A 15,177-nucleotide genomic window follows, 5' to 3' on the forward strand; every position below is an offset into this window, starting at 1 on the left:
TGTCTCACATTACTTGGATATCACACGAATTAACACATCTCCAAAGACTACATTTTTATAAGGAAATGCAAGTCGGGAATCACTTCTTTGTGGTAATCTAGAATTTTTGGCAGTCGTCGCATTTTCATCATTTTTGTCCAGCCAAATACATGTCCAGGCCTTTGCTGTGATGTAAAAATGTAATTACCTGAAATCTCGTCTTTCTTTCAGTTGGTGACCATGGCGGGTAGACTTGCGGGCATCAGTTTGGCGAGGCTTGCAGACACATCGTGGCGAATATGTCGGCCAATCCGTGTGGTACGCGCATCAGGAAACAGGTTCGGTTCAATCAAGCCATTGATGAGACGTACATCGGGCCAAGACGGTTTATCAGTCATGCTGACGAAGAGCTACTCCTCAGCACAATCTGAACACGCAGTCTTTGCCCCGCCCATATCGCTGGAGGATCATGCCGGTGCCCAGAATGGAGCCAAGACGGCAAGTGACGTTCGGCTGGATGAGGAGAGTAAGCAACTTGTCGTGTCGTGGGAAGGTGGCCGGAGTCAGGCTTTCCCGTTTGTCTGGCTCCGTGACAACTGTCGCTGCCCGCGTTGCTTCCACTCAAAGGCCTTGGCTCGCTTAACCTACGCCCATGAGCTCAGTGTCGACATCACGGCCAAATCCGTTGAGACGTCTCCCGACTCTGATGCCGTCACCATCCGGTGGGCAGACGGACACGAGAGCCAGTTCCCCTTTCACTGGCTGGGGGCCTACTGCTTCGTCGACTCCCAGCAAGACCAACTCCTGGATCCGAAGTTCGACTTTTGGGGCGCTGACATCGATCTTCAGAGCTTCGACTTTGGTGAGCTGCTTACGAACGACCGGGCCTTGTACAAGTGGCTAGCAGAGCTGGTGAGTCGAGGCATTGCGGTGGTTAAGAACGCTCCGTCCGAGGTGGGTCAGCTTCACAGGCTTGGGGGACGAGTTGCCTTCCTGCGGCCCTGCAACTACGGGTAAAACATGTGCATTCAAGAACATGTTGCTTTCCATACCTCGATGCAGTTCACTCGCTGATATTTACTCTCAAAACAATGGCATCTCCAATATAAAGGCTGCTATCGTATGAGAGTGGCAGCTTCCTCTCCTGACCGTCGCCTACCATAGCATTCAATGGATTTGATGGTAGACGGTCGTTTATGCCAATTTTTTTTTTATCAGGCAAACTTACCGTGTGACTCAATAGTAACCATTTTGCTGCAGTCTGGTCGGGGCCATCGAGCAGTAGTGAAGACACGACAAAAAGGAAAACTGCCTTGAAAATCATTTCTTTTTGCATTGTTTTCAACCCCTTTCCAGACCAACATTCCAAGTGAAGAGCAAGGTTGATCCGAGCAACGCAGCTTACACAAGCGGTCCCTTGGCTTTGCACACCGACCTGGCCTATTACATTCGACAACCAGGGGTGAGCGCTGTTGGCGATGTTCAAGATACGGAAGTTGCAGATTTTTCGACCCTATAAAAAGCTTTTTAGTGGGGATTTGTTTGGGGGAACAGCGTTACATATAATTCCCAACAAACGAAACCTCTTCAACAAAATGGGAACTTTTCTGAAATTGCAATAAACCGAATCTGGACGAAATCTGCGTTCGTTGATTCTTGTTTTAATTTGTTCGTCAAACTAGATCCAACTGCTACACTGCATAGAGCAGGCGGAATGCACCGGCGGAGAGAATCTCTTCTCTGACGGCTTCAAGGTAGCCAGGGATCTGAGGAAGGATGACCCAGAGGCGTTTCGGCTCCTGTCCACAGTTCCGTTCGAATTTTTCGACGTGGGTACAGATTATTACGGCGCCTTCCACCAGCACGCTAGGCATCCGACCATTGAGTAAGGGTCGCAGATAGGCTCTAGACCGATCTCCATGCATATGACAGGCAACGCTTTGGAAGGCAGACACCGACTACCCTCAATAGTCTTATTGACTCTGTTGTCAATCGGTCGAATGGTCAGATACGGGCACGTACACGCATGTAATTCGACCACACTATCATTGATCATAATGACCACCAAGTCAGGCGCGGTACCAGAGGGGGTTGCGGTCACCCCCTACCTGTGTGCACTGCTTTTTAGCGGCCCATAGCTTATTATATCTAAAGGTTGTAAACTGCCACTAAAGCGTAAACCCTGTGGGGCTTTTTATTTTGCGTGTTTGGTCAAGGGTAAAACAAAGGGATTAACCCTATCAGTCCTCGATCCTTCACCTGTTCGGGGACTGAGGACTGTTGGGGTTAAGTGGCTTCAACAGTGACGACAAATACAGAAACACCCCTAGCTGTAAACCTGTAAATCCGTGCTAGCAACGTACAAGAGGGCTTTGTCCGTCATTATTGTCACGATCCTGAGACAAGGCCAGTCTCATGACCGATAACAGTGAATACCATTTTAAATAGGCTGCCATCGATAACAGTAATAAACACTCCCACTTCAAAGAAATAAGTCCTCGCGCCACAAAAATGCTCTAATAGCGGATAAGTTGACAGCCTGCAAATCGCTATTGGGTCCCACGTAGGCAATTTGGGGTCCATTAAATGGCATGCAAGCGTAGTCTCTGGATGCATCATTGTTGTCCAGACAAATGTCACAACTTGTGATCTTGTTTTTCAAATAAGATCTCCGTTTCACGGATCCTGCCATCGCAAATTGGTCAGAATAAAAGTCGACCGGTCAAGTCGAGTTCCGTTCAATACTGTGTACATAGGCCTACAACTGGTCAAAGCAAGTTGACCGAAACGCATTTCAAGGAAACAACCCCATCTTGTGCGCTTTGATATGTACTCACAAATTTTGACATTTCTGGCCAATTTATTTTTAACCGTGAATCACCGTTTCCCCTCTCAGACTGGATGAACGTGGGGAAGTTGTCTCCGTGACTATCAGCGATCACAGCCGGGACCCCATGCTGAGGGCTCCTCTCCACCAGGTGCAGCCTCTCTACCGAGCTCTGAATAAGTACTGCAACATGCTTCTCGACCCGCAAAATGTTTTCAAATACAAAATGGACACAGGTAGGCGCTCTTACTGCTTTATTATTTTTTTCCATTAGGTGTTGGGAAACTATAACAAAGGGGCAAGAAATGAACAGACAAGTGAAACCATTTATTTACTGCATTATACGAAACTCTATGTATAGGTTCTGCCAGCACAGTTCTGTACGCGAGCAGAGCGCTATGCGAAGGTGTACGTCATCCCAAGACAATTTTTTTACAGCAGGTTAACGATACCAGGCTATGGCTTCTCAGCGATAATCCCCGAGCAAATTCTTGAAATTGCTGAACTGGCTTCTCAGTCTACAAAGTACATTAAATAGTCTTGCATAGTCAAGTCCTTTTTCCCGAAAGCCCACTGTGGTGCCATGAAGTATCCATATTCAAAACACGCTGCAGTAGATTTTTTTTTCAAAGTTCGTTTTTTGTGAGATATACTGTTTCCAAAGTTCGCCAATAGCACGTACCAAGACTGCGTGGATTCAATTTGATTTGGTATTTTAATCAGTTGGATTGGTAAGTGTGTTTACCTGTTGTGCGTGCAAATTGAACACTCTAACTAAAAATAGAGACACACTTGAGATAAATTTGTACAATTTAGTCCTTTTCCGGGATCAAATGTCAACTTTACACGCCCGCAGAATTTTGAAGTAAAATAGAGAGATGCTGACATGGGTGTACAATTTGGTTGGCAAATTAATAAATGCAAAATCGGGACCATGAAGATGGATCATAAATGCAAAAATATTGAGCATGCTGTTATGACATACATGTATATCCCGAAGCTTTCTTTCCTTGCCAGTTTCTTCATCGCCTGAATTTAGCCAAACGGGACAAAAAGTCTGACTTCTTTGGGAAAATAACCCATGCTACGTGCCTGCTTGCATGGACTTTACACCCAGGCACTTGCGTCATTGTCGGCATGGTTAAATCCACAAGCGGATTAATAAAAAAGACTGTAAAAGTGCTTAGGTCGTACAGAAGCGAGATTAATGATTATGTGCACCGCTGTCCCTCGTGCACTTCATGTTTTTTTTTTCAATTGACTTATTTTCAGGCTTTGTTTTCCTAAAAGATAAATGTACATAGATCTGGACGCCTTTTTTGTTTTCATGCTTGGATTTCCATATTCATGGCGAAACTACCATGTCATTCCAAGAAGAAAACACCAGTGATACCTTGATTTGTGCATACTGTCTGCTCGTTTGACTTCACAGTCGTATTTTGCCTATACAAGTGACTGCTAAATCTACCGGTATGGCTGGCCGTCGGTACAAAAGTAGAGAGTAATTTACAAAGTGTTGAAAATCCTACGCAGCTATCAGAACACCAGATAATAATGTATACACTTCCAAATACTAAAATGAAAATACGATCTTATCTAAAATTTGTGGGACAAATGCCAATTTTGAACAAATTGGAAGTGAAATCGAAAACCGACCAAAAGGGGGATATTTCTGCCCCACATTGGCCGCCCATACAAGTTGTATGGGCAAAATGAGAGTGGTGTATAGATTGCTGGCCTTTTTGCTGGATTCCAAATGTTCTTTTCTTTGGTGATATACATGTACATTGCAATGAGCAACTCTTTCTCAGAAATGATTTCCATGAGTCGGTTTGATTTTCCTTCATTATTCAAATAGAAAAAAGTGTCTTCCTGGAATAACATTATAGCAAAAGCGCCCTCAGTTTTGGCACGGGCAACCGTAACTGTTGAAGTAGAGTACAAATTTAAATACTTTCACCCCAAACGGGTGTGAGGTAGTTTCTATATATTAAGAAGAATACGACGTTTAAAAAAAATACTAGAGAGTTTCGGCAGAAACCCCACCTTGCGCTTCGTGAACGTGAACGAGGGCCGTTTTCCAATACTCAACTCATCAAACCAATCCCTGATTGTTGGGCTGAAGTGTTTAAATTACATTGGATTAGGCCCTACTGTAATTTTTGGATTTCTTGCATCTTATTTGATGTTCTGTGGCACTATTAAACTGATTACTGCGCTTACAGCTTCAAAGTCAGCTAGTACAAAACAGTTGAAGCCTGAGACGGAGCCGAATTGAGTATTGGAAAACGGCCCTTCGCTGCTGACGTCATCAATCCATGCGCACCAGGTTTGCGTTATGACAGCCACGGACACGTTTAGACGTGAAGAGGAGTTGTTCTACTACGAATTGTGTTTATCCCGTTTGTAACATTTCTCCAGTATTTGTGTAATAATACCAACTGACAGAGATGTGGCTGACAGTTTAAGTGCTGTGGCTTGTTAGCATGTGGAAAAGAAAGAGAGTCAAAGTACAGAAATCATGCTTGATCACTCTCCCACAAGCGTACTGATCGCCGAAACTAATTCTATAATGCACTGGTGCACCTCGTACGTGAACATATACGTGTAACTTTACGGGGACGGCGCGCACGCGCGACTTCTGCCGAAACTCTTTAATGTCTAAGAAACTTCGTCACGTAGACCCTCAAACAACGACAATGTTCCATTGGTAAAAACGCAGAACGATTTACTGGCGATAAATGCTACCTGTACATCTACTTTCACGACCACAATTGTGGAGCCATTTGTACCCTGGCCACAAATACGTACGTGCGGTGTAACCTTAGTGCCGTGGAGTTTCTGGATAACTTTGATTGCATTTATAAGGAGAGCTGGTCCAGCCATTGAATAGTTCCTTTTTGGAATTCTACAGGAGACATCATGACGTTCAACAACCGGCGTGCCCTGCACGGCCGCAGCTCTTTCCAAGTGACCAAGGCCAGTGGCCGCCATCTTGAAGGGAGCTACCTTGAATGGGATGAGGTCAACTCGCGTCTGCGTGTCCTGGCAGCACAGCTCAAGATAACGTCAGATAAATGAAAACATGAAAATGACGCACGATCCATTTCTCAGGAAACCTGGCAACGTTACGGATATTCCGTAGCCATTTGTAATACAGACAAAGGTGTAAATAGGGGAGGCTGCGTGTACCACGTGGGCGTACGAGTAGAGAAGCCTTATCCAAAGAGAGAGAAGCGGTCGTTTTCTGATGACGACTGTATGCAAGAAATTGTGTATATGACGCCCATATGGTGGACTCGGTCGGACGAATGACGGGAAAGTTCACTCTCCCACAGCGCCCTGTGGGTTCGTTGGGATGGTGGGATTTCTTGGCGCCCTCATTGGATAGAATTTGTGGAAACACTTGACCTGCAGCAATAGAATCGCACCAAACGGAGCAAGCGAAATAGTTTCTTATAGCAAAATCTGTAACAAAACTAAAGGTACAAAGTTTTATACAGCGTTGCCCGTCAAAGAGGCGTAACGGTATAGCTAACTCACAAATAAGTCTGTGCTGTTTGTTCGCCGACTTGCCTCCTTGCTTATTCCTTTGGTATTTTTTTTCTCTCCCCCCATGCATGGATATCACTGTGCGTAGTGATATTCATCGGGGAACATTTGGCTCATGTTGTTAAACCATGGTATGTTTGCCACTCAAGGCATCCTTGATCATTGGAGTACACCTCGTGTTCTTATGCTTTATAACAGACTTAACAGAACCGACTTCTAGACGCAGGAATGTGCCATTTTCCTCGTTGACTTCGTTCATTTTGTTCGTCTTGTTTATAGGTCGTATACCTTTGATTTGACTTGTAGTTTATGACTCCTGGTTATATTTTGGTAAGCCTTTTAGCTGCAGTATCGCTCGCAAGGTTCGATACGAGTATGTAATTTCTAGAAACAGCATGCATCCCTTTGATTGCCAAAAAGCAAATTAGCTAATACGTGTATCTTAAGGAACACCGGTAGTTTTGCTATATGTACACCAAATTCTCTAATAAACCAACATGGTGCACGTTGTTATGGAAGTCTTAAGTGTGTGAGACTTGAATGAAGAATATAACTGTACTTCATCTAGAGGAAAATCCCCAGATTTTATAGCGTCATGAGTATGTTTGATAATTATAAATTATGTAAAAGTTGTCAGGATTCTGTGAATTAGGCAATGATCGATAAAATAAAGCCCGCGTAAATTTCTGTACACATTCAGAATTCATAAAATTCTGTGAAAGTGTGATGGCGTCGATCTTTTATGAAATACTATGAGCAGTCATGTGCTATACAGCACATCTTGAGATTGGTATGGGTACAAGGCCAAGGAGCAACCTGTAAAACTTTATGAGAGGTTTCTGATGCACACGAAATACTTCGGAGCTGTACGCCTCCGTGACAGTGGCGTAAATCTGTGTTGGGAATTGGGGGATGGCGAAAGGTGGGGGATGACTTGTCCGGCTATGGAAATTTGAAAAGTGTGTAGGGGGAGACACCATATACACTATAAAGTGGGCGATGTTCATGATAAAGATGTACATCTGTGTATCAAATTCATGCAGAATCTTACATACGAATGGCATATTTATGGCTTTTGAAATTTGCTTCCCTTTTTGTGATATTGCAAACATTTTAGTCGTCGAGAAATCCTGTAAATTCTTCACAACCCGTTTTAATCATTGTTGCTCATCACAAAAACGTAGGACATGATTCAATAGCCCCCCCCCAAAAAAGTGGGGGGGGGGGGGTATACACCCCACCCCCGCGGGATTTGCGCCCATGCTCAGTAATGGCTGTGCGAGAGCTTACGGTAATACATGGAAGCGTCCGTAAGAAGCTAGTACAATTAGTCGGCTCTCTTAACTATGATCGAGAGACGGTGCTATAAAATAGAAAATGGGATTGGTTCTGGGTTGGCAGAATCTTGCAGGGGGGGCTGTTTGGGGCTTTTCGTAACTGATGTGTACAATATGTCCCGGTGCTTTCATACCCATATCAGTGGCATGAAGAGGACCGGAGTTTCAGTCTATTTGAAATATGTCTGATGGAATGGGAGGGCGCTATTTGAAGAGTGTAACAAACACCACTACATATATATTCTATCCGCCATTGGGATGACTTAAATTTAAAAATAAATTGCGCGGCCGTGGAAAATCGAAAAACAACGGGGGGAAGGGGGAATGGGGGGAGGGATGGGGAATTGCTGCACACCGCATCATGACACTAGAGGGCGATGCTCATGATACAAATACGAGGCTAGTGTTTGTTTCCATGGATCTGAATCTTGCAATTGAGCAGATATTCTAAAGCTGGTTCGTGCTTTCAGTACAGGCAGGGTCTGGGTGTCAGTGACGACGGATCTGCGATCGCCGCTGCCAATTTGCGTAAAACAAACAGCCCTGATCCGTTTTATGTTAATTGTTCGCTTTATACTTACACTCCTTAGTGTTACATTTAATATGCTTTTCGGTATGCTATAGCCTACATTTTAGTTGTAATTTTGAAAAATGCTTCTAAAACCCCATTATGCCCCGCCCCCAATTTCTTGGCACAAATAAAATTACACCACTGTCCAGGAGGTTTGGTGAACAGCCCGCAAATGCTACAGGGTGAGGGTTACGGGGAAATTGCGTACCCAAAATTTTTGCGGGTGCTTTGTGCAGGACATAGAGGAAGTGAAACTTTTTCGAATGCCGTTCGAACGTGAGGGGCACCAACCGGACCCAAGCCATAGACCTTGTTGAAGAGGGCGCTCCTGCGTTCCGTCGGAGGCGTTTGCCAAACAGCATGCATCCCTTTGATTGCTAAAAAGCAAATGAGTTAATACGTGCATCTTAAGGAACACCGGTAGTTTTGCTATATGTACACCAAATTCTCTAATAAACCAACATGGTGCACGTTGTTATGGAAGTCTGAAGTGTGTGAGACTTGAATGAAGAATATAACTGTACTTCATCTAGAGGAAAATCCCCAGATTTTATAGCGTCATGAGATATGGTTGATAATTATAAATTATGTAAAAGTTGTCAGGATTTTGTGAATTAGGCAATGATCGATAAAATCCGCGAAAAGCAGCTTTGCTAATATTCATTTCAATTCAGCCCCAAGAAACACATATTTTTTTTTACCCTATTTTACCTTAATTTTATTTTATCATTTTCAAGGGAAATTGGTAGACAAACCTCACGGTTGTTGTGCTATATAAAATTATACGTTCATAACTTTTATGGAAAGTTGCATATACAATGTCATACCGGGAAGAAATTTCAACGTTACAGCTGTTTCAGCACCAAAAGTTATTGTTTTTATTATTATTCTTTTTTTGGGTGGTTTATTGTTGTGTCAGTGAATGACACTAGCTTAGCTATGGAGACCAAAGTTTCTTACAAATGTTTTCATTAACCGAATTTTCCAGCCTCGTTTTGTCAACTGGTCACCAACTGAAGAAATAATCGTTTCGGGAAGAGGAAGCTTTGTTGTGCGGGTTCCATCTTTTCGCTTAGTGGCCACTTAAAGAGGTACACAGTAACACAGAAATCCAGTCGATAATTATTAGGATATTAATATGCAGAGCACAGACGTTCCTTGCTCAGTCTCGATCTATTCCATAAAGTTGAAACTCGTGTTCGTTTTGCCGCTGTTCTCATACAATGAGGCCAGGTTTCCAGTCTAATAAGCCTTCATAACCTAATTTTGTATGCATGTATTTTACATACTGCTTGACTACGGCCGTCTTATCGCATCATTGGTCGATTCAACGCATGCGCAAACGTCATCGTCAGGGAGTCGATGTTCAAACATGGCCGTTCTGAGTTCGCGAAATTAAATAGAATCCAAACTCTTTGCAATTGAACGTAAATGATGTCTCTTGAGAAAGATAAGTGTACTTTTGATATTCTGAATATGTTGTTCAAATGTTTGGTCGAATGTCACTTGTGTTGAAGGTCTTCATGTCGCTGTCAGTGAAAGTTGTCTTGAACGGAAACCAGTTAAATTGACCGCCTCTTCTGTATACGCAGCTTGTGTTCGCTCCCGCGTCAGTCATCTGGTCATATCATTCACAAGCAGCACAGTGCCACATTAAACAGCGGCTGGTGACCTCAAAATCTCATTAGCAACAACTAGTATGTCGGATTTTCAAAGTTCCTAATCATGGTACTGCAGCCCTTGGCTTAATTTGAGACTGTGATTTTGTTGGTTAAAGTGCACTTACATGACCTTCTAGTTCTGAAATTGTCGTTGGTAATAGTCGAAAATAGAAACGCCAGAACTTTGGGCCGGCCGCAGGCGCTGTGGTCATGATGGTCCGGTCAGATGTCAAATGGACCTTGGTTGGGTTTAGTCTCTCTGGTCAAATCTAGCGTTTCAACTCAAAAGTTGCAAAAATGAGTACTTCACAATCCTGACATACCTTCAAGTGTCGAGGAGAAAAAAGATAGTTGGCCTAGCCTACTCGAAATTTGAGCCATAAATACGTTAAACCTGATTTGTTGTCCGGAGACTGACTCATGCAAAGAACTTGTTGCATTTTGAGTTGGAGCTGGCATAGGAAAATATGATGAGTATTTTGTCATCCATGATGGCGGAGGAAAATGAACTACTGAGTGCATCTGAAATCATCAAAGGTGAGACTATTATAAAAGTATTAATGTGCTTGACCGTAGAGTCACCAAGTCTCTGATTTGCCACATATTGTCAAGTTTCATGGTTTTCACTGTGGTGAAATTAGAGACCTGGCGAGTAGGCCTGTAGTACCGTCACGTACGTTATACCTAACATGCCTAGGCTTAATGTGATGGGGCTCATTTTTCTCCTTCTCACTGAAGCAACTGCATCATAGGCCTTACCAATAATAAGTCCCATTGTCATGACAGTTCTAAATTCCAGGGGGGGGTACCTTACCCCCAGAACTGTGGGCTCTGACGTCTGCGGGGCGGACATCAAATCCCACCGTTCTGCGGGGTAGGGTATACCTCAGTCCGGCCAGCAGCTGTGCTGACCACTGCTAACTAACATTTGGACAAGTTCAGGTGATATGAATATTGCCCAACCATGTCCAAATGTTGAAAACAGCGATTTGCAGAGTCCAAGTTACTCAGACTACTCTGACTAGGGGTATTGTAGTATTATGCAGTTGTTAATGTAGCCTTCAAAAATGCACCTTTGTGTTGTAATAAATTTCTTTAATTTAATTTTATGCTGATTAATTAACCCTAACCTTCCCTAACCTGTCTGTGAAAGTTGGACACAAAGTTCTCGTACAGTGCCCATTTATCTGAGACAGGTCAGTCTAAAATGTATACGTTTTCCAACTAATGTGTTTGATGATGCGGATTGGCATTCATGTGGCCAACACCAACTCTAAAACCATATGTCAGATTGAGCTGCAATTTAACATTGAAATATCGATGACTGCAAACTATTTTCATTTGTTTGGGAGATAATTTACATTAGTTTGTTACTCTTTGAAATTGAGGAATGCATGTTGATCAAGGGTGGGACATTTGTATGTTAAACAAAAAAGTTCCAAATCCATTTACAGGTTTTGCCAATGTTTTAACAAAACTGCCCCTTTAAGACATTTGACGTTTTAAATGACAAAATCTGGCATTCATTTTCATTGTTAATGATGCCTGTATGATGTAATCTGACTTTTAGAACACTTAACTACTCAATCATATCAAAGGAATACCATAAATTCATCACCGGAACTTTGTGTCAATTATTTATTTGTGTACAATTTGTCATGTTTTCAAACACGTTTAAACAGTTTGGGAAATTTTCTCAAAGTTTTTCAAATTAAACGTGTGACACGGACGCTGAAAAAACCCTGTATTGTCACACAAGTTCTTCCAACAACTGTCCAGAAAATGGGTAGCAAACGTGAATTTTGTTTAATCATTCTTAGGGATTTCAAGCAATGCTGGAAACTACTTCAGTTTACACAGTGCCTCTTAAGGTGCAGCTGCAGCGGCATGTACTCGCTACTGTAAACACAATGTATAAACTGCACCTGTCAAATACTATAAAAGCTAACATGCCCTTCAGTATCTCACAGTGTTCAGTGTACTGAACTTCATGTGGAAATGAAAAAGTTTGATACTCTGATAGATTTCAAGCACTGCAGAGTGTTGAGTTTCAGCTTGGATCAATCCAACTCTTGTGCGTTAAAAGCTTAATTCAGGAATGTATTGCGAGCGAACAGTGGTACAATCTTGTTACAGGAATTCCTTGTGCCGCAGCGACACTGTCTAGATGAGACTAATGTTTTGCATCACAAATGATATTGTTATTTGTCACGTAGTAAATTCCATGTAATTTCATAAAAAGTGGACAAGGTGGAGAAAAAAAATGAAATTTATTAAATCCCGAGAACTACATGTACAAGCATCACAGCAAATCTGTCAAATAGAAATGGAGAGGGTCTAGCGGAATTGTGAGTTTTGGGATGTTTTTATCTTGTGCCAAAGATGGGCTGACAAACTGTTAACATAACTAACCAAACAAATGGCATAGCACTAAACTGATGAAGGAAATTGGTAGAATGACATCTGCCAAAACATTTGCCAGCAAGTAAGCAATCACAGAAATGTAATCTGTTTCATTGGTATCCTGTTTGAGGAAACTTTGCTCGCAAAGACATGTTTTTTGTTTTGTGTTTTTGTGAGATCTCAATCCAAGATTACTTGCCAAAGTGCAACTTGCAAATCAAGTCTTATTAAATAAGCTTGTGCGTGTGTATAAATCATAAGATTGATTGATGGTACCAAATTACATGGAGACTTGGTCTCAACACATGATGGTGTAGGAGTTCAGAGGGTGGTGCAACTTCGCTTAAAATATTTAACAGAATTAACTGGTCCATTGCCCTCACAATCTTTCTGTTGCAGATCGATTCTACTTTGCAACCTTGCGGACAAAACCAAGAAGCACAATTAACACTCATTACTTCAACATCAATGATGAACTGGTGTATGAAAAGTGAGTGTCATATTGTTGTAAACATGTTTGTTTTGAAAGGAAGCCAAGCCAGAGTAGTGTTCCAAAGGTGAAGGATTGTAGTGGGGCTAAATTTAGCATGAATTTAGACAGACCAGCTCACATAGATGACCCCTGCTTGACGTGAACAATCCTCAAATCATGATGTGTTGTTATGAACTCTTAAATACATGCAACATTTATCCTGGGAAGAAGTCTCCTTTCTTCATTTAGGAGAAATCCCACTTTGATACAAACCAGGAAGCGACCATTGAGGTTTGTCAGTTTTATTTGAGCGAATACAGTGTAATATAAATCTAGTTGTTTTCTTTCTCAATGTACACGTACATCAGAGCCAGAACAAAGTCTATTATCCCCTCTCCTGCACAAAGTACATCTCTTGTTTTCAACTACGTGTAACTTGTTGGTAAACAATTGAACAGTTCCTGTGTTTGCACACATGCAAGTGCATTATTGATTTTGAAACACAGGCACCACAAACATATTGTACTTACTGTCCTGCGCTCACAATGGCACCGGCTCAGTGAAAAGAAAAACTGGCAGTCTGCCCAAAAGTGCCTACTGCCGTGCACTCTTCACATACATGTACATGTGAAGATTTCTTTTCTCAGCGTGACGGAATTTGCATAAAGTAAATAAACATTGCATGTACCTCTACCTTTATGCACATGTGAATTGAATATACATGACGTTAATGCACATGTACATGTTAGTTTAAATATCTACAACATTTATCCTCATGTACACGTAAGTTAAAAATCCACAACTCACACTACATGTAGTAGTGCACCAGAGAAGGGTGATGTGCCTTTTGTAACTTTTATGCTTGTTTATCATGGTTATCGTGCCATTTTTTGTTTTCTTACAGTTTCTATGCAGACTTTGGGCCTTTGAATCTTGGTCAGTTGTACAGATACTGCTGTAAAGTCAACAAAAAATTAAAGGTGTGTCTTGCAACGGCTTTGTAAGCCTTTTTTTATCATAACCCTCTGTAGGTTTTATCTAGGCACTCGGATGGCCCTGACAGCATCAAACCACAGAAAAAGTATGAAGCCTGCTGAGCCCGAGAGAATCCAACAGCTAGAGCAGAAGGCATTTTGCTCAATGCTCACATCAATAATCCATCAGAAACGGGCCAATTTCATAGAGTTGCTTAAGCACAAAATTTGCTTAAGTGCAAATTTGCTTTTGCTTGAAAACCAAAGGATTTCTGCTCAAAATCTATGTGAATGTCATAGTAACCAAGCAACATGTGAATACCATTCCAAAACAATATACATCACATGGAGTTTTGGCTAGTAATGTGATTTGTCAAACAAGGTTTTTTCACGCTTAAGCAAATTTTGTGCGTAAGCAGCTTTATAAAATTGACCCCAGTGTTGGATATCATTGGGTTTAGCAGGATCATTGTCAATATCAGTGTTTTTCTGTCCATATTTGTGTCCCAAGTTGCCCCAAATCCTGTCTTTGCTTGGAGCTTGGTGTCACTTTTCTCTGCCAGGGGTTTCAGCAGCAATATTGTCACAGTTGAGATTGTTTTTATTCTTGTTCCCACGTGTAAATAGCGAGGCAAAGGTTTCGGATCCGGCTTGAAAATGATCATTAATGCATAAGGCGATTTGTTTGTTGTGAACACAGTGCACCGTGTATTAAGTCCTGTTTTGTGTCACTTTTGATTCCAGTCGTTTTCCTTAGCAAAGAAGAAGATTGTGCACTACACAACATTTGACGCCAAGAAACGTGCCAATGCAGCTTACCTTGTAGGAGCATACTCGGTAAGCAATCTTACTGTAAAACGTCACCACCCCCATACACCAAAATCCACGCCCACGTGATGGATTTGGGTCCATAGATCCCATCCACTATTACTAAATTTCACTAGGGAGACGATACCCCCGTTTTCCCCTCCCATGGAACAAAATGTATGCAGTGGCGAAACAGGAAGGCATTTTTCCTGAGCTGAAGCGCTTAGGGAGTTGGGGCTAATCGGCAGTGAATTAGAGTTTTCCTGGAGCCATGGGGTTGCTCGCCGTGGCCAGTGTGAGCTTTGTCTTTTTTTTTAGTCTCTTTTTACTGAGCAGCCAGTCAAGGGCAGTACTCATTCTCAAGCCTTGGCTAGGGCTGTTTGCTCGGCTGTTGCATGAGCGAGCCATATCCACATGTACTGTATTGTGTGGATGAGTCTGTGCTTGCCTCACATACGTCAGTCCTCACTATCCAAGCTATCACTGATGGTGTTACAAATTGAGAAATAAGGTTCAAAATACAGCCAGCACGGTTTGAAATTTCCTGGTTATGTCTGACTTCTAAGTTGCCTGCCTCATTAATTAATTCATAGG

At 42.3% G+C, this 15,177-nt stretch overlaps 2 protein-coding genes across 10 annotated transcripts in view; both read left to right on the forward strand.

Annotated features, from left to right (window-relative positions):
• LOC110977490 (gamma-butyrobetaine dioxygenase-like) overlaps positions 1–7,069 on the forward strand; it is a 25,571-nt gene extending 18,502 nt beyond the window's left edge. For all 9 annotated transcript variants that reach the window (XM_087143858.1, XM_022231686.2, XM_022231682.2 and 6 more), the window contains 5 exons: positions 211–992; positions 1,336–1,441; positions 1,662–1,864; positions 2,876–3,042; positions 5,721–7,069. In XM_087143858.1, the coding sequence (XP_086999984.1) occupies positions 220–992; positions 1,336–1,441; positions 1,662–1,864; positions 2,876–3,042; positions 5,721–5,887 (1,416 nt within the window). In that variant the 5' untranslated portion in view covers positions 211–219 and the 3' untranslated portion in view covers positions 5,888–7,069. The remainder of the gene's footprint in view (positions 1–210; positions 993–1,335; positions 1,442–1,661; positions 1,865–2,875; positions 3,043–5,720) is intronic.
• A 2,528-nt stretch (positions 7,070–9,597) lies between these two features.
• The window catches only part of LOC110977396 (dual specificity protein phosphatase CDC14AB-like), a 32,508-nt gene continuing 26,928 nt past the window's right edge, over positions 9,598–15,177 (forward strand). The window contains 4 exon segments of the mRNA XM_022231473.2: positions 9,598–10,464; positions 12,730–12,820; positions 13,707–13,782; positions 14,521–14,613. Coding sequence (XP_022087165.2) covers positions 10,395–10,464; positions 12,730–12,820; positions 13,707–13,782; positions 14,521–14,613 — 330 coding nt within the window. The 5' untranslated portion in view covers positions 9,598–10,394.

The sequence above is a fragment of the Acanthaster planci genome, linkage group LG12 (assembly GCF_054643075.1).
Source record: "Acanthaster planci isolate LZ-2023a linkage group LG12, COTS_SCS, whole genome shotgun sequence".
Lineage (NCBI taxonomy): Eukaryota > Metazoa > Echinodermata > Asteroidea > Valvatida > Acanthasteridae > Acanthaster > Acanthaster planci.